Source organism: Pelobates fuscus, chromosome 11 (assembly GCF_036172605.1).
Source record: "Pelobates fuscus isolate aPelFus1 chromosome 11, aPelFus1.pri, whole genome shotgun sequence".
Taxonomy (NCBI): domain Eukaryota; kingdom Metazoa; phylum Chordata; class Amphibia; order Anura; family Pelobatidae; genus Pelobates; species Pelobates fuscus.
The window spans coordinates 29,372,798-29,391,519 of NC_086327.1; the positions used below are offsets into that span (position 1 = coordinate 29,372,798).

At 48.8% G+C, this 18,722-nt stretch overlaps 1 protein-coding gene across 2 annotated transcripts in view; it reads left to right on the top strand.

Moving 5' to 3' along the window:
* Window positions 1–18,722, top strand: part of LOC134578102 (interferon regulatory factor 3-like) — a 41,951-nt gene that overhangs the window by 11,340 nt on the left and 11,889 nt on the right. For both annotated transcript variants that reach the window (XM_063437093.1, XM_063437092.1), the window contains exons 2-7: window positions 3,845–4,010; window positions 8,115–8,298; window positions 10,129–10,217; window positions 11,800–11,854; window positions 15,273–15,449; window positions 16,293–16,379. In XM_063437093.1, the coding sequence (XP_063293163.1) occupies window positions 3,846–4,010; window positions 8,115–8,298; window positions 10,129–10,217; window positions 11,800–11,854; window positions 15,273–15,449; window positions 16,293–16,379 (757 nt within the window). In that variant the 5' untranslated portion in view covers window position 3,845. The remainder of the gene's footprint in view (window positions 1–3,844; window positions 4,011–8,114; window positions 8,299–10,128; window positions 10,218–11,799; window positions 11,855–15,272; window positions 15,450–16,292; window positions 16,380–18,722) is intronic.

Here is an 18,722-nt window from a genome sequence, read left to right on the forward strand (position 1 = left end):
AATGCAAAGTTACTTCTTCAGTAAGTTCTGTACAACTCTCAATACAGTGATTACACCACGTTGTTATTTTAAAGTTCCTATATATAGCGCAGAGTAATAGTATACGCATTTCTTTAATAGGATTGTCCATATGACTTTTTAAACTTACCCTCCTAGGATACCAGGTCCTAACAAACTAATAATAATGATTCAAAATAGTTATAGTAAAAAAATTTCAATCTTTTCGTCAGGCCCACTGCTATAGTAGACAGCTCCACAATGCTTAGGGGAAATTGAATTAAATTATTAGGGAATCCTGTTTAACTTTTGCAAAACCGCAGCAAAGCTGAGATCTGTGCCTTCCGTGGCTCAGATCTCTTTTATAACAGTGATTAAAGGAAGCTAAGCAACACAATTGTATGACATATGCCCATACATAATGCTCCACTCTGCACACCATGCTAGATGACAAAGGATCCCAGAGACTTTTATTACACACTTCAAGCACAGATTTCATAAACTAGAATCAGGGTTCTTCACTCTGGGCTCCATATGTTGCTGAACTGCAACTCCCACGATTCTTTGAATGAAATAAATAGCTAGAGAATCATGGGAGTTGTAGTTCGGCCACATCTGAAAGTCCAGAGTTTAGAGCAGTGATGGCGAACCTTTTTGAGCCCGAGTGCCCAAACCGCAATACATGCCAACTTTTTTCCCCTCAAAGTGCCAACATGGCAATTAAACCTGAATACTGAGGTTTACGTTTAGAAAAAACTACTCGTACAGTTAACAACTTTTGTTTTAAAAGAAGAACACAACAGAGAGTTAAATTATACAAATTTTAAATAATGATATAAATTAAGCTTATATTTATTAGTATCTCCAACAAATGCAATACATACACACAGACTGCTGAACACATTCACACACCAACTGCTTAATACATACACACACGCTGTGTGTGTGTGGGGGAAAGGGTGCTGTGTGTGGGGGGGGGGGGTAGGGGTGCTGTGTGTGTGGGGGGGTAGGGGTGCTGTGTGTGGGGGGGTAGGGGTGCTGTGTGGGGGGGGGGGGGTAGGGGGGTAGGGGTGCTGTGTGTAGGTGTGTGTGTGGGGGGTAGGGGTGCTGTGTGTGGGGGGAAGGGGTGCTGTGTGTGGGGGGGGGGTAGGGGTGCTGTGTGTGGGGGGTAGGGGTGCTGTGTGTGTGGGGGGGTAAGGGTGCTGTGTGTGTGGGGGTAGGGGTGCTGTGTGTGGGGGTGGGGGGTAGGGGTGCTGTGTGGGGGGTAGGGGTGCTGTGTGTGTGGGGGGGGGTAGGGGTGCTGTGTGTGTGGGGGGTAGGGGTGCTGTGTGTGGGGGGAAGGGGTGCTGTGTGTGTGGGGGGTAAGGGTGCTGTGTGTGTGGGGGGGGTAGGGGTGCTGTGTGTGTGTGTGGGGGGGGGGGTAGGGGTGCTGTGTGGGGGGTAGGGGTGCTGTGTGTGTGGGGGGTAGGGGTGCTGTGTGTGGGGGGGGTAGGGGTGCTGTGTGGGGGGTAGGGGTGCTGTGTGTGGGGGGGGGGTAGGGGTGCTGTGTGTGGGGGGGGGGTAGGGGTGCTGTGTGTGGGGGGAAGGGGTGCTGTGTGTGTGGGGGGGTAGGGGTGCTGTGTGTGTGTGGGGGGGTAGGGGTGCTGTGTGGGGGGTAGGGGTGCTGTGTGTGTGGGGGGTAGGGGTGCTGTGTGTGGGGGGGTAGGGGTGCTGTGTGGGGGGTAGGGGTGCTGTGTGTGTGGGGGGGTAGGGGTGCTGTGTGTGGGGGGGGTAGGGGTGCTGTGTGTGGGGGGAAGGGGTGCTGTGTGTGTGGGGGGTAAGGGTGCTGTGTGTGTGGGGGGGTAGGGGTGCTGTGTGTGTGTGTGTGGGGGGGTAGGGGTGCTGTGTGTGTGGGGGTAGGGGTGCTGTGTGTGGGGGGGTAGGGGTGCTGTGTGTGTGTGGGGGGTAGGGGTGCTGTGTGTGTGTGGGGGGGATAGGGGTGCTGTGGGTAGGGGGGTAGGGGTGCTGTGGATAGGGGTGCTGTGTGTAGGGGGTAGGGGTGCAGTGGGTAGGGGTGCTGTGGATAGGGGTGCTGTGTGTAGAGGGGGTAGGGGTGCTGTGGATAGGGGTGCTGTGTGTAGAGGGGGTAGGGGTGCTGTGGTTAGGGGGGTAGGGGTGCTGTGGGTAGGGGTGCTGTGGGTAGGGGTGCTGTGGTTAGGGGGGGTAGGGGTGCTGTGGGTAGGAGTGCTGTGGGTATGGGTGCTGTGGTTAGGGGTGCTGTGGGTAGGGGGGTAGGAGTGCTGTGAGTAGGGGTGCTGTGGGTAGGGGGGTAGGGGTGCAGTGGGTAGGGGGGTAGGGTGCTGTGGGTAGGGGGGGTAGGGGTGCTGTGGGAAGTGGGGGAAGGGGTGCTGTGGGTAGGGGTGCTGTGGGAAGGGGGGGTAGGGGTGCTGTGGGTAGTGGGGGTAGGGGTGCTGTGGGTAGGGGTGCTGTGGGTAGGGGGGTAGGGGTGCTGTGGGTAGTGGGGGTAGGGGTGCTGTGGGTAGGGGTGCTGTGGGTAGGGGGTAGGGGTGCTGTGGGTAGGGGGGGTAGGGGTGCTGTGGGTAGTGGGGGTAGGGGTGCTGTGGGTAGGGGTGCTGTCGGTAGTGGGGTAGGGGTGCTGTGGGTAGGGGTGCTGTGGGTAGGGGGGTAGGGGTTCTGTGGGTAGTGGGGGTAGGGGTGCTGTGGGTAGTGGGGGTAGGGGTGCTGTGGGTAGGGGGGTAGGGGTGCTGTGGGTAGTGGGGGTAGGGGTGCTGTGGGTAGTGGGGGTAGGGGTGCTGTGGGTAGGGGGGTAGGGGTGCTGTGGGTAGGGGGGGTAGGGGTGCTGTGGGTAGTGGGGGTAGGGGTGCTGTGGGTAGGGGGGTAGGGGTGCTGTGGTTAGTGGGGGTAGGGGTGCTGTGGGTAGGGGTGCTGTGGGTAGGGGGGTAGGGGTGCTGTGGGTAGGGGGGGTAGGGGTGCTGTGGGTAGTGGGGGTAGGGGTGCTGTGGGTAGGGGTGCTGTGGGTAGTGGGGTAGGGGTGCTGTGGGTAGGGGTGCTGTGGGTAGGGGGGTAGGGGTTCTGTGGGTAGTGGGGGTAGGGGTGCTGTGGGTAGTGGGGGTAGGGGTGCTGTGGGTAGGGGTGCTGTGGGTAGTGGGGGTAGGGGTGCTGTGGGTAGTGGGGGTAGGGGTGCTGTGGGTAGGGGTGCTGTGGGTAGGGGTGTTGTGGGTAGGGGAGATGAGTAGCAGATGCACTATTTTTTTTTTTTAACATATTAAAAAAAATCTGTATCCCCCCCTTCCCTTCTTATTACCTTTGGTGAAGGGGAGGAGGGGAACACAGCCATCCCTGGTGGTCCGGTGGTGGTATGCAGGACAGGAGGACAGGTCCTGCAGCTCTCCTGTCCTCCCACGTGATGCTGTGTGGAGCATTGCCATGGTAACGTGCGGCAACGCTCCACACAGCTCGCGGGAGGACGGGAGAGCTGCTTCCTCGATCCCTCCCCCCTGCTTCCGGTCCTCCCGACACGGAAGCAGAGTAGGCACCTGCCGTTTTGGGCAGGCAGGTGCCTACTATGCAGTGATTGCAAACTTATGGCCGCGTGCCCACAGAGAGGGCCCGGCGTGCCACCTGTGGCACGCGTGCCATAGGTTCGCCATCACTGGTTTAGAGAATCCCGATTCCAGATCAATAAATACAATGTCCCCTTCTTGTATTAAATGTTTTTAAAAAAATGAATAGGGACTATAATAATATTCAGGAGAGAAACACTCAACGAAGTTTGCTAGGAAGGCAGTCTAAGGAGTTGCGTTGCCCCTTATGACTGTTCTGTTATACACTTTCTTCCTTTCTCCAGAATGGGCTCTCAGAAACCACGTATTATCCCCTGGCTCATTGAACAGATTGACAGCCAGACATACCCAGGCCTTGTGTGGCTGAACGCTGAGCGGACACAATTCCGTATTCCGTGGAAGCATGGCCTTAGACAAGACCGTTGCGAGGAGGATGTTAAAATCTTCGAGGTAAACATTTGATTGTTCTTTCTAGGACGGCGAGAATTTAGGATTGACAAACTATATTATTATTATGCTTCCAACATTTTTATTATAAACAGTATGCTATCCACAGATGAAAGATCGATTGCTGGAGAGACTAACAGACAATGATGGACGGATTCAGATTTATTTAGAAATTTAGTTTTAAACAAGTATTATAAAATGTATCGTGTTTCTTATGTTGGATTGTTGTTTAAAATTTGGTAGTATTGCGTCACCTAGTGGCAACGTTAATCATTAACTGTAGAATTATTTTTTTTCTCTCTTTGCTTTTTATTAATAACACATCATTATCATTTATCAAACACCATTCTTTTACACCCATCTTTACAATAAGTAGACAAATCATACCAGTAGATAATAGAAATAAGGTAAAACAGATAAGAAAAATTACAAGAGATAATAAGGGTTTTAACCCCTTAAGGACCAAACTTCTGGAATAAAAGGGAATCCTGACATGTCACACAAGAGGGAGTGAGGTATAACTACACATGAGCTGCTTGACCTTGGCAGCGAAACTCTGCATGTCAGATTGAAATATAAATTGTAAATTCATATTAAAAGAGAAGTTTATCCTACGTATGCAGCCACTTCCGATAAGCAGCAAAGCATGGTTTGCACAACCATATCACCAGTTCCTTGCTGACCCACAGGAGAAAAATGCAAAACATGTCTCTGTCCAACAAAGAGAAGATGGTGTCTTAGGGATTGGTAGGTTAGATCTGTGCCATGTACAGATCCTTCTTTCTCTGAATGCAGTGTGACACTAATGGAGAGAGGTGCAAATAAAATAATAATTGGGGGCCCCTATATCGAATAGGGTCTGACAAAATGTAGTACTCAACTTTAAGGGTTTAAATAATTTCAGCTTTTCTCATAATGCTTTGCCTGCTGCAGATCTATTATTTGACCACCCTTGCACGGTTGTATTTGTGTGCAGTGCTTGTGTGTGAATGTAGGTGTGTTTTTGTATAGTGTGTGAGTATGAATGTTTTTGTATTTTTGTGTAATGCGTATCTTTAAATGCAGGGGCATGCTTGTATGTAGTGTTGGTGTATGCATACAAGGCAATTTTTGTTTACAGGGTTGGCATTTGAACACAGTGGTATGTTTGTGTGTAGTGTTGGTGTTTGAATGCAGGGGTGTGTTTGTGTGCGATTTTGTGTTTGCATTCTAGTACATGTCTACATATACACATAAATGCTACAAACATATAGATGCAAATTGCCAAACACTGACACTCAAAGATACACATACATACACTGCCACACACAGTTACAAACAGATACACTCTAGGACAGTGATGGCGAACCTTTTTGAGCCCGAGTGCCCAAACCGCAATACATGCCAACTTTTTTCCCCTCAAAGTGCCAACATGGCAATTAAACCTGAATACTGAGGTTTACGTTTAGAAAAAACTACTCGTACAGTTAACAACTTTTGTTTTAAAAGAAGAACACAACAGAGAGTTAAATTATACAAATTTTAGATAATGATATAAATTAAGCTTATATTTATTAGTATCTCCAACAAATGCAATACATACACACAGACTGCTGAACACATTCACACACCAACTGCTTAATACATACACACACGCTGTGTGTGGGGGGGAAAAGGGTGCTGTGTGTGTGGGGGAAAAGGGTGCTGTGTGTGTTTGGGGGAAAAGAGTGCTGTGTGTGTTTTGGGGAAAGGGTGCTGTGTGTGTGGGGGAAAGGGTGCTGTGTGTGTGTGGGGGGGGGTAGGGGTGCTGTGTGTGGTGGGGGGGGTAGGGGTGCTGTGTGTGGGGGGGTAGGGGTGCTGTGTGGGGGGGGGTAGGGAAGGTAGGGGTGCTGTGTGTAGGTGTGTGTGGGTGGTAGGGGTGCTGTGTGGGGGGGTAGGGGTGCTGTGTGTGTGGGGGGGTAGGGGTGCTGTGTGTGGGGGGTAGGGGTGCTGTGTGTGTGGGGGGGTAAGGGTGCTGTGTGTTGGGGGGGTAGGGGTGCTGTGTGTGGGGGGGTAGGGGTGCTGTGTGGGGGGTAGGGATGCTGTGTGTGGGGGGGTAGGGGTGCTGTGTGTGGGGGGGGGGGTAGGGGTGCTGTGTGTGGGGGGTAAGGGTGCTGTGTGTGCGGGGGGGTAAGGGTGCTGTGTGTGTGTGGGGGTAGGGGTGCTGTGTGTGTGGGGGGGGGGTAGGGGTGCTGTGTGGGGGGTAGGGGTGCTGTGTGTGTGGGGTGTAGGGGTGCTTTGTGTGGGGGGGGTAGGGGTGCTGTGTGTGTGGGGGGGTAGGGGTGCTGTGTGTGGGGGTAGGGGTGCTGTGTGTGGGGGGGTAGGGGTGCTGTGGGGGGGTGCTGTGTGTGTGGGGGATAGGGGTGCTGTGGGTAGGGGTGCTGTGGGTAGGGGGGTAGGGGTGCTGTGGATAGGGGTGCTGTGTGTAGGGGGGTAGGGGTGCAGTGGGTAGGGGGGTAGGGGTGCTGTGGATAGGGGTGCTGTGTGTAGAGGGGGTAGGGGTGCTGTGGATAGGGGTGCTGTGTGTACAGGGGGTAGGGGTGCTGTGGTTAGGGGGGGTAGGGGTGCTGTGGGTAGGGGTGCTGTGGGTAGGGGTGCTGTGGTTAGGGGGGTAGGAGTGCTGTGGGTAGGGGTTCTGTGGTTAGGGGTGCTGTGGGTAGGGGGGTAGGAGTGCTGTGGGTAGGGGTGCTGTGGGTAGGGGGGGTAGGGGTGCTGTGGGTAGTGGGGGTAGGGGTGTTGTGGGTAGGGGTGCTGGGGGTAGGGGTGCTGTGGGTAGTGGGGGTAGGGGTGCTGTGGGTAGGGGTGCTGTGGGTAGGGGGGGTAGGGGTGCTGTGGGTAGTGGGGGTAGGGGTGCTGTGGGTAGGGGGTAGGGGTGCTGTGGGTAGTGGGGGTAGGGGTGCTGTGGGTAGGGGTGCTGTGGGTAGGGGGTAGGGGTGCTGTGGGTAGTGGGGGTAGGGGTGCTGTGGGTAGGGGTGCTGTGGGTAGTGGGGTAGGGGTGCTGTGGGTAGGGGTGCTGTGGGTAGGGGGGTAGGGGTGCTGTGGGTAGTGGGGGTAGGGGTGCTGTGGGTAGTGGGGGTAGGGGTGCTGTGGGTAGTGGTGGTAGGTGTGCTGTGGGTAGGGGTGCTGTGGGTAGGGGGGTAGGGGTGCTGTGGGTAGTGGGGGTAGGGGTGCTGTGGGTAGTGGGGGTAGGGGTGCTGTGGGTAGGGGGGTAGGGGTGCTGTGGGTAGGGGTGTTGTGGGTAGGGGAGATGAGTAGCAGATGCACTATTTTTTTTTTGAACATATTAAAAAAAATCAGTATCCCCCCCTTCCCTTCTTATTACCTTTGGTGAAGGGGAGGAGGGGAACACAGCCATCCCTGGTGGTCCGGTGGTGGTATGCAGGACAGGAGGACAGGTCCTGCAGCTCTCCTGTCCTCCCGCGTGATGCTGTGTGGAGCGTTGCGATGGTAACGCGCGGCAACACTCCACACAGCTCGCGGGAGGACGGGAGAGCTGCTTCCTCGATCCCTCCCCCCTGCTTCCGGTCCTCCCGACACGGAAGCAGAGTAGGCACCTGCCGTTTTGGGCAGGCAGGTGCCTACTCTGCAGTGATTGCAAACTTATGGCCGCGTGCCCACAGAGAGGGCCCGGCGTGCCACCTGTGGCACGCGTGCCATAGGTTCGCCATCACTGCTCTAGGAGATACACACACATGCACACTGACACACAAATTCATACACATGAACAGGTACACGGACACACATGTGTGTATATATATATATATATATGTATACTGACACACATGCACAGATACACACATATAGACCACAAACACTACACACACACACAACACACACAGACATAGATACACTCACACTCTATCCAAGTCCACCTCTCCCTCCTTCTGTGTGCACTTCAGATGTCCTCCCCTGGGCCCCGGTAAGCCTCCCTGCAGCCTTACCTTCTTCTATTTTTGACGTCACTGACGAAACTTGCGGGTTTCATGTTGAAGACTAAACTTGTGTTGTGTTATGTAGGTTTTATCTTTCCCTTTATCTTTTAAGACTGCAAATAATGCATTGACATCTCATTGTGATAATTTTTTCCAGGCTTGGGCTATTGCGAGCCGCAGTTATGATCCCACTAAGGATACGCCTAATCCAGCTGTGTGGAAGAGAAATGTTAGATCAGCGCTTAACCGCAAAGCAGACATTCGTGTGATCGCCGATAATAGTACAAGTTCAACCGAACCCCACAAAATCTATGAGATATTAAGTGGGCACAAAGCTGAGGGTAAGTACTTTTTGATTAAGACATTTTTTCTGAACTTATCTTGATATACAGCTCCTATGTAAACTGTGAAGATCTGCATAATATGTTGGCGCTAATAATAGTATTAATATTAATAAATTGGTGTTCAATTGCGTTAGTAATTCTGATTGGGTGAGCATCAAACCAAGCCTTTATAATAGTTCCTTGTTATTTCGGAGTGACATTATGTCAGAGCAGTTGCCCGATTACACTAACCCGGATGTCCCTCGCTGCGTCTCTGTCCACGGCTGTTGCGGTTCCTCCTCAGCATGCGCCGAAGACTCTGGCATGCTCTGCAGCAGGGACATGCAGCACATGGATGTGGTGTGCGTCTCTCCCCATTACGCCATGGCCTGCAGGAAGCTCCATCGAAACCCACGTGTGAACAGGCAGAACACCTCATACCTATTGGTACCTTGCCAGATCCCTATTTGGTACCTTGCATCTGGCTTACTACTGCCTCCTGGGTACCACCTGTCAAAAACCTCAACAACAGTTTATCTGGGTGTAGAATTGGTTTTAGGGTTACATTTAGGAACCTCAGCAATACTTAAAAATAAAAAAATATATAAAGAATTCCACACTGCACTGCAATCTCAGTAAATGGTAACCTGTCAACTTGTCAGATGAGAGTTTAAAAACCTAATTTTGACGTGTGCTGAGGACAACGTTGTCTATGTATATTTTACACTGGTTACACATATGCAGTTTTTGAAGGGTTGAGGCAAAAAACTTGAAAAAGAACGAACAAAAATAAAATTGCTGTCTCTTCAGTAAACCCCCTTAAATAACAGTTATACACCACAAGATCTCACTCAATTACTGTCAGCAGAGATGTATAGATTGACAAATGCTAACGCAGGGCACTCCATGCAATCAGAAAGAATTGTGGGGGCCAGACAAGATCATTGGTCTGTACGGGGTTAATGGTGCTCCCAATTTCAATGAGTGTTAACTTACTTTAATTCCTTTTAACTGAAAATTTTCCTTTCTCAAATCATACCAGTGAAATGCCATTTAAAAGACTCTCTAAAAGGTGAGACTTGCTCAATATGTTTTTGATGTAAAATTTGCACCTTGTAATTATTGATCGTATTGTGAAGTTTTAGATATAAGAATTTTGCAATGCCAGGAGGCTGTTTGTAGGACTGTAATTTCCTTATATGGAATCTGATGAATATTTTTCTTTGCTTAGGAGAGTGATCTCCCGACTTTTTTCTTCTTTTTTTAATTTTTTTTTTATCAGTCTGAATCTTTTTTTCTACACCCAAAATGTTCACTATAATCATGACTCATTACAGGGGCTCTATAGCAGTGTTCCCCAACCCAGTCCTTATGGACCACCAACATTCCAGGTTTTGTCAGTATCTCCATTGGAATAGAACAGGAAAATACATAAAACCTGGACCGTTGGTGGTCCACGAGGACTGGGTAGGGTAACACTGTAGATAGACTATCCTCAACTGCACTTCATACTAATATTTTAATATATTTTTTGCTAGATTTGTAAATATTCTCTATAATTTCCAAAGTTTTTTTTTTTTTTCTTGCTTTTTTCTGATTTCCAAAGTTTAACCAAGTTTGGTTCATGGGAGCCTTAGAAGGACGAGCGAGGATACGGAATGTAATAACAGAACAACAAAGTGGTTGGTTATTATGTAGAGAATCACAACATTCTATAGAACACTATCACTGACTGAAAGATGGGAAGCAAAGTCTGCAGGAAGATTAAATATATACATAAATAAATGCTGTATCCATAAAACAACATTTTATTATGATAAATGGTGTGTTTTATTTTTCTCCTTACAGGTGCTGAAGAACACCATTTAAATGACAGTGTAAGTCCATGTTCCGATCAAACTGGCTTTTCTAGCCCTCAGAGCGCAGTTGGCTCCGTGGTACGTCTTTCTACAGATTATTTTTTATTTGTTTAACCTCGTACCTGTTTAGCAAAAGTACAAATGCCTGATAGTCAATGAGGAGCTTCGTGTTTACGATTTTAGTCAAATGTTTTCTACCCACAGGATTTTCATTATGTCGGTTTGTTCTTGTGTTTGTCTTTCCCTCTGACGATGCTTATCTTCAACAAACCCACAATATCTAGACTTTTTTTTCCCATTCTGTCAGACACTCCATGCACTTACACATAGCTTATCTTAGCTCATATTTCCTCATATAATTAAACTTGCAGCATGTTTTTTTTTTTTTAAACATGTAGGACTTTTATTTACTTTCTGTTCCTTTTTGAAACACGATTCTGCTGGTAGATTGCTGTCAGAGTGGAGGCCTCAATCGTTTTTTCAACACTTAATGCGACACTAAAGTCACCACAACACCTTTAGCTTAATGATGCAGTTTTGGTGTATAGATCAAACCCCTGCAGACTTACTGCTTAATTTCCTGCCATTTAGGTGTTAATCACTTTGTTTGTGCAGCCTATTCACACCTCCTTGCATGTGACTAGTACAGCCTTCCTAAACACTTCCTGTAAAGTGAGATCTAATGTTTGCACTTCCCTTATTGCACAGACGGTTTAATTTAGAATGTCGTATTTCCTGCTCTGCTAATAGCCTGCTATACCCCGCAGGAGCCTTGTGTGTGTGATTAAAGTTCAATTTATAGAGCAGGAGTTAACATCTGATTGAAAATGAAATATTCTCTTATTTCATGCAGGCTGTGTCAGTCGGAGCCAGGGGAGGTGTGGATATGGTTGCCTGGTCAGAAACAACTGTGATTTAAAATGGCAAAGAAATAGAGAAAATGAGAGACATAATCTATATACAAAAACGTCTTCATTAAGCTAAAGTTGTTTTGATAACTATAGTGTCCAATTCCTTCAGCTGTTGAACCCGACACTATGCAACTATTAATATTTCAGTCTTTTAGTGGATATCCACAAAGTTTTCTAACATTAAAAAATACTTGGACTTTTGCTGGCTATCCAACTTATCTTGAATAATGAATGCAAAATAATAATTTGTGTCTGATCAGTGCTGAGTCTTATGAGTTACCCCTTATGGGGCTACTTAACGTGAAAGTAGAGCAAAGCATCATGGTCCAAGTACCTTGTAATCCGTACTATAAATGTCTATTATAAGCAGCATGCCATGGGTGCTATAAATGAGGCTGATTCAATAAGATACGTTGGCCTTGATTTAATTTGTTGGAATAAGAATTAGAAATTATTCCAATTTGTAAGAAAAAAAACTTTTTCAATTGATTTATCTACACAAATTCCCATATATAATGGCAACGTCTGTAGATAAATCATTCGAAAATAAGATTTTTCCAACAGTTTTGAATCATTTCTGATTCAAATAAATTAAATTGAGGCCTTGGTAATTAATACATTCAGTGTTGTTTTTAACATCACTGACTAATTGGGCCTTCGATTTGAATGGGCTTTTATAAATCGGTATCTTTGTATCAAGTTTGATTTGGTGTTTTTTTTTTTTCTTTTCTTTTCTTTTTGTTTCCCAGAACAGGACTCTATCTGAGCATGTAATGCAAATGCAAATATCCTGCAGTGAAGGAGGTAAAAAACACATTTTCCTTTTTAGCAGAGGTTACTTACGAACATGAAATATTGACAATGTCGACATATTTTCAATTGGGCTGTTGTCAGTTCAATTAAACGTTTGATCAATTAATCAATTTAACGTTTGATTAGGAAAGTAAAGCTTATACGTCATCTAGCCACCAACCGTTTCAGATAGACAAGGTGCATTTCAGGTGGAGATTGAGTTTAATCTATACAATGCTCTTACCACGAACATATGGATTGAGCAATTTGTGGCTGGACTGTTGTTTGGTCTGAGCAGAGGCGGCTCTCTAATTAGGCGGTTTAGGCGGCCGCCTAAGGCCTCGCGGCCGCCTAAACCGCCTGTGGGCAGAGTGTGTCAGGTCCTCGGACCTGACACCAGGAGGGGGCCCGGCGGCTTGCCCGGTATGCCGCCGGGTGCGAGGCCCCTCCTGGCTGCCCGGCCACCATCGCAGACACTGGTCTGCAGCTCCGCAGTGAGCAGAGCTGCAGACCATGTGTCTCGCGAGAACCGGCCAATCAGAGCGTTGCCGCGGGTTACCACGGCAACGCTCTGATTCACTCGCGAGATTACATGGTCTGCAGCTCAGCGGAGCTGCAGACCGGAAGCAGTGGCCACCGGACCACCAGGGAGCCCACTGGACCACCAGGGAAATTAAGGTAGGTTCAGCCTCACCCTGCCCCCAGCCTCACTACCCCCACACCACCCTCAGCCTCAGCCCCACTACCCCCCACACAACCCTCAGCCTCACCCCCCCACCTCCCTCAGCCTCACTACCCCCCACACCCCCCTCAGCCTCACCCCCCACCACCCTCAGCCCCACTACCCCCACACCACCCTCAGCCCCACTACCCCCACACCACCCTCAGCCTCACTACCCCCCACAGCCTCACTACGCCCCCCACTACCCTCAGCCTCAATACCCCTCACACCACCCTCAGCCTCACTACCCCCACACCACCCTCAGCCTCACTACCCCAACCACCCTCAGCCTCACTACCCCAACCACCCTCAGCCTCACCCCCACTACCCTCAGCCTCACTACCCCCCACCACCCTCAGCCTCACCCCCCACCTCCCTCAGCCTCACTACCCCCCACACCCCCCTCAGCCTCACCCCCCACCACCCTCAGCCCCACTACCCCCCACACCACCCTCAGCCTCACCCCCACCACCCTCAGCCCCACTACCCCCACACCACCCTCAGCCTCACCCCCACCTCCCTCAGCCTCACTACCCCCCACAGCCTCACTACGCCCCCCACAACACCCTCAGCCTCACTACCCCCCACAACACCCTCAGCCTCACTACCCCCCACAACACCCTCAGCCTCACTACCCCCACACCACCCTCAGCATCACCACCCCCCACACCACCCTCAGCATCACCACCCCCCACACCACCCTCAGCATCACCACCCCCCACACCACCCTCAGCATCACCACCCCCCACACCACCCTCAGCATCACCACCCCCCACACCACCCTCAGCATCACCACCCTCAGCCTCACCATCCCCCAACCACCCTCACCACCCTCAGTCTCAATACCCCCACCACCCTCAGCCTCACTACCCCCCACCACCCTCAGCCTCACTACCCCCCCACCACCCTCAGCCCCACTACCCCCCCACCACCCTCAGCCCCACTACCCCCCCCACCACCCTCAGCCCCACACCACCCTCAGCATCACCACCCCCAATCACCCTCAGCATCACCACCCCCAATCACCCTCAGCCTCACTACCCCCACACCACCCTCAGCATCACCACCCCCCACCACCCTCAGCCTCACCACCCCCCACCCTTAGCCTCACCCCACCACCACCCTCAACATCACCCTCAACATCACCTCTGCCTCACCACCACCCTCAGCCTCACCGCCCCCCCACCCTCAACATCACCCCCACCCCCTCAGCCTCACCACCCCCCTCAGCCTCACCACCCCACCACCCTCAGCATCACCCCCACCACTCTCAGCACCACCCCCAGCATCACCCCCACCACCCTCAGCATCACCCCCACCACCCTCAGCATCACCCTCACCACCCTCAGCCTCACCACCCTCCTCAGCCTCACCCCCACCACCCTCATCCTCACCACCACCCCCACCCCACCACCCTCAGCCTCACCACCACCCCCAGCATCACCCTCAACATCACCCCCCCACCACCCTCAACATCACCCCCACCACCCTCAACATCACCCCCACCACCCTCAACATCACCCCCACCACCCTCAGCCTCACCACCCTCAGCCTCACCACCACCCCACCACCCTCAGCCTCACCACCCTCATCCTCACCCCCACCACCCTCAGCCTCACCACCCCACCACCCTCAGCCTCACCACCCCACCACCCTCAGCCTCACCACCCCACCACCCTCAGCCTCACCACCCCACCACCCTCTGCCTCACCATCCCCCACCACCCTCAGCCTCACCACCCCCACCACCCTCAGCATCTACCCCCCTCAGCATCTACCCCCCTCAGCATCTACCCCCCTCAGCATCTACCCCCCTCAGCATCTACCCCCCTCAGCATCTACCCCCCTCAGCATCTACCCCCCTCAGCATCTACCCCCCTCAGCATCTACCCCCTCAGCATCTACCCCCTCAGCATCTACCCCCCTCAGCATCTACCCCCCTCAGCATCTACCCCCCTCAGCATCTACCCCCCCTCACCATCTACCCCCCCTCACCATCTACCCCCCCTCACCATCTACCCCCCCTCACCATCTACCCCCCCTCACCATCTACCCCCCCTCACCATCTACCCCCCCTCACCATCTACCCCCCTCACCATCTACCCCCCTCACCATCTACCCCCCCTCACCATCTACCCCCCCTCACCATCTACCCCCCCTCACCATCTACCCCCCTCACCATCTACCCCCCTCACCATCTACCCCCCTCACCATCTACCCCCCTCACCATCTACCCCCCCTCACCATCTACCCCCCCTCACCATCTACCCCCCCTCACCATCTACCCCCCCTCACCATCTACCCCCCCTCACCATCAACTCCCCCTCCTTCTCACATTACCCCCCCTTCTCACATTACCATCACCCCTCTCACATCACCCCCCACACCATCACCTCCCTGTCACCCTCACCCGCCTCTCCTTCTCACCATCACCCCCCCATACACACAACACACTTCAAGCAGCTACCCCATACACATAGGGTCTCAGACAAAAACATACATTCACACACAAGGATACTCTGTCAGACACTCTCAGGCACATACACTGACACTTTTTTGTTAGTGGGGCCTCATGTTTGAGTTTCGCCTAAGGCCTCATAAAGTCTAGAGCCGCCTCTGGGTCTGAGGGTACTGGTTTGAAAAGCAGTGTACTGATAGATTTTAGTTTTGGGGTTTTTATGTTGTTTTGCATTTTCTTATCTCTTTTCAGATTTATACCGCAGTGCTGAAGAACTAGAGAACGCTATTTTAAACAAAGGTCTGGATTATACCCCACCAGCCCAGGAGAACTGGTACTCTGGAATTTCATCTCCAGAATTATACACAGGTGTAACTAGTCCTGTCTACCACAATCTGTCTCCTTATACGATCACAGAACCACAGACTGGCAAGTAGAGTACTACAACCTTTTACTTAACAACCTACAACCTTTTTTTTTTTTTTAAATTGCTGGATAATGTATCTCTAGATTCAGAATATTAGTGGTCAGCTGTGTTTTTAAAAAGTAAATGAACTTAGCTAAACTACATACCAGGCACCTAACGCATGCACAGAAATCGGTGTCTACAGTTACAAAATAGTACTGATTAATATGAGACTAAGTAAATACTAACGTATACACAGCTATATGTATTCACCCAACTTTGCAATAAAATCCCTAAATACGCTTTGGTGCAGATAAGTGCCACCAGAAGGTACATAATTAGTTGAATGTAGTCTAATTGCATGGAATTAAAGTGCCACAGAGTCTTCAAATAGATACACCTGTTTTTGGAAGGCCTGAAGGTTATTAGTGAGCAAATCTATATGAACAGCATTACGAAAACCAAGAAGTCACACTAGTGACTACAGGAAAGCCTGTGCCTTGTCCCCACTATCTGGATTCATGAAAACCATAAATAAAACTACTCACCTATGTCGTAGAGATTTTCCCAGTACTTATTTACTATACCTCTCAGTGTCTTCTGTTCTCTCTTGAACACAGTGACAGGGGATTTTGTCATGTAGAAATCAATGTAGTGATGTGTAATTTAACAGACAATCCAATGGCTGGCACAGGGTTTCGAGTTTCCAAATGTAAATGCGTTACGTATAAATCACTGCATTTCACAAAAGTGTATCTGGTTCATGCACAGAGTTAAAGATGGCATTTTCACAGACTGGGTGTAGAGCGAGGGTCCGTAGCAGCCTTAATAAGTTAGAATTTCTATTGTGTTCTAATATTTTACAGATACGCGTGTTCAAGAAATACAAGAACCGCAACAGCAAACTCCACAACAAAGCAATTTGTCTCTCTTGTTTCCCAACAAAACATTTGGTAAGAAGTCCAACTTACTTGTTTTCAAAATGGAAATAATCAGTGAAAGTGAATTTACATTGATTTTATGAACGCCTATCAAAGCGCCTGCAATGCATTAAAGCTTAATTGCTCGTTTTCACTTTCTATCCTTTTTACTGAAGCTTCAGAGAGATGTGCTCTTTGCAATTATGTAACAAAGAGTTTAGCTGAATATTTTTACAACGTTTGATTGACTTGCGCACAGCAACTTGCGGTTCAGCCGAATCTATTCGTTTTAAATTTTTTTATATTCGGGTGGTCCATGTATGTACGTAGTGGGCACTGGATGAAATACATATTACCATAACCTACCCAAAAAAAAAAAACACCAATAACAACAGACAACCAATGTTGAATGAAACAGGTCACAGCATTTATTAAAACATATAAATACTGCATAACATACCCATCTTTACTTATCAATTTATAAATAAAGCAAACCGTTCAATAAATTAAAGCATAAACAACACATAGCGTTTACAGTATATAACCGAATTAAACTTTAATTAAAATGTCCTTGCCAATCTAACTGACCAACAGCATATGATCACAACCCCAAAGGCTCTCACCTCCCCCCTTGCCGTACCAAAATTCCCTTTAACCTTTTTTTTTTTTTTTTTTTAATTATGATTGTTATTTTCATATTTTTATATAATACACATATACAAAAAGACATACAAAGATTATAATAAGATCATTATTCTACGTGATTAAACTGTCAATCTAAAGGAAAATAACCTTACAATAACAACATATATATAATCAATTCTAGACTTAGAAAAAATCAGTATCGGGTGCTCCAAAGGAGGGTGGGGGAAGGTGAGAGAAAGGAGGGAGATTAAGATGTACTTCCTTCTCTCCTCTTTTCTCCCCACTGCCCCAACTACAAGGTAAACCAATAAATATATAGCTAAATACAAAGTTGGTGAGGAAGTAGAGTCAGATATTATAGCATAATTCTAAGAGATGTTTAGATTGAAATAGTGCCCAGGGGTACCATATTTTTTCATACATTTTCAAATTATCTATTTTCTTAAAAACATATTTTTCCATTATTAATTGATAATTAATCTGTGTGTTTATTTCCCCCATCTTGGTACTGAATCCATTCTCCAGTCTCGTGCTAAATAAAGTTGTATTTATTCTAGCGACCAGTTTGTTATTATCATCTATATATATATATATTAAGTTATATTGAATTTGATCTTAATTAACATGTTTTGATCTAAAAAAAAAAAAAAATAACCAATCTTACCAATTCACCTGCTGGTAAGTTACATTTGTTGTGTAGCTTACTAAATGGGGACATTTTCCCAGGTTCCAAAAGATCTCCCATATATAAAATTCCTGATTCTTTCCACCTATCCACTTTTTTATCTTCAATATGTATTTGAGAGGCTTTATATTGGAGTCAGATATGTAAAAGAAATGTTATTTTTGGAAACTTTTCGTTTTAGTTTGCTTATAGACTTGTCGGTAACAATTTTATTAACATTTATTTTTTTAAATTCCTGTGGCTCTATCCAATTTTTTGTTGATAAATCTAGATTTCTATAGCTAATGATTCAGCCATATCCCTACCAGCCGGCTTGTAGCTCAGTGGGGCTTGTCCATAATGCTCACTACCAGCCGGCTTGTAGCTCAGTGGGGCTTGTCCATAATGCTCACTACCAGCCGGCTTGTAGCTCAGTGGGGCTTGTCCATAATGCTCACTACCAGCCGGCTTGTAGCTCAGTGGGGCTTGTCCATAATGCTCACCACCAGCCGGCTTGTAGCTCAGTGGGGCTTGTCCATAATGCTCACCACCAGCCGGCTTGTAGCTCAGTGGGGCTTGTCCATAATGCTCACCACCAGCCGGCTTATAGATCAGTGGGGCACGTCCAAATTGGCAACAATACAGTTTACCATAAAAGGCAGGGGCGGATGCGACCTGGCCATTATCCATGCCATCACTCTAATTGTAAACCATCTCCCAACCTGCCTGGCAAGAACATGCCCCGGCCTGCCGTGACAAAAAACAAACCAGGACCCAGAAAAAGAAGGGAGGGTGGGAGGGTAGCTGTTGCTGGTTCGGATCCTAAGTGGCACCGAGGTAAGCTACTAGCCACCACCCACTCATACCATACAAACACACCCACACAAACAAACCAATCAATCACAGATCATCCATCCCTACACACATACATGTGCCCTTGTTCGCTAAGCTGCGCTCTCTCTCTTGGGCTTATATCGTCCATGTGACATTTCATGTGACATTTCAGTCCAGAAGGAATTTGTCCATGCAAACTGTCAGGAAAAACTATTCAGACGAACCAAAAGGCA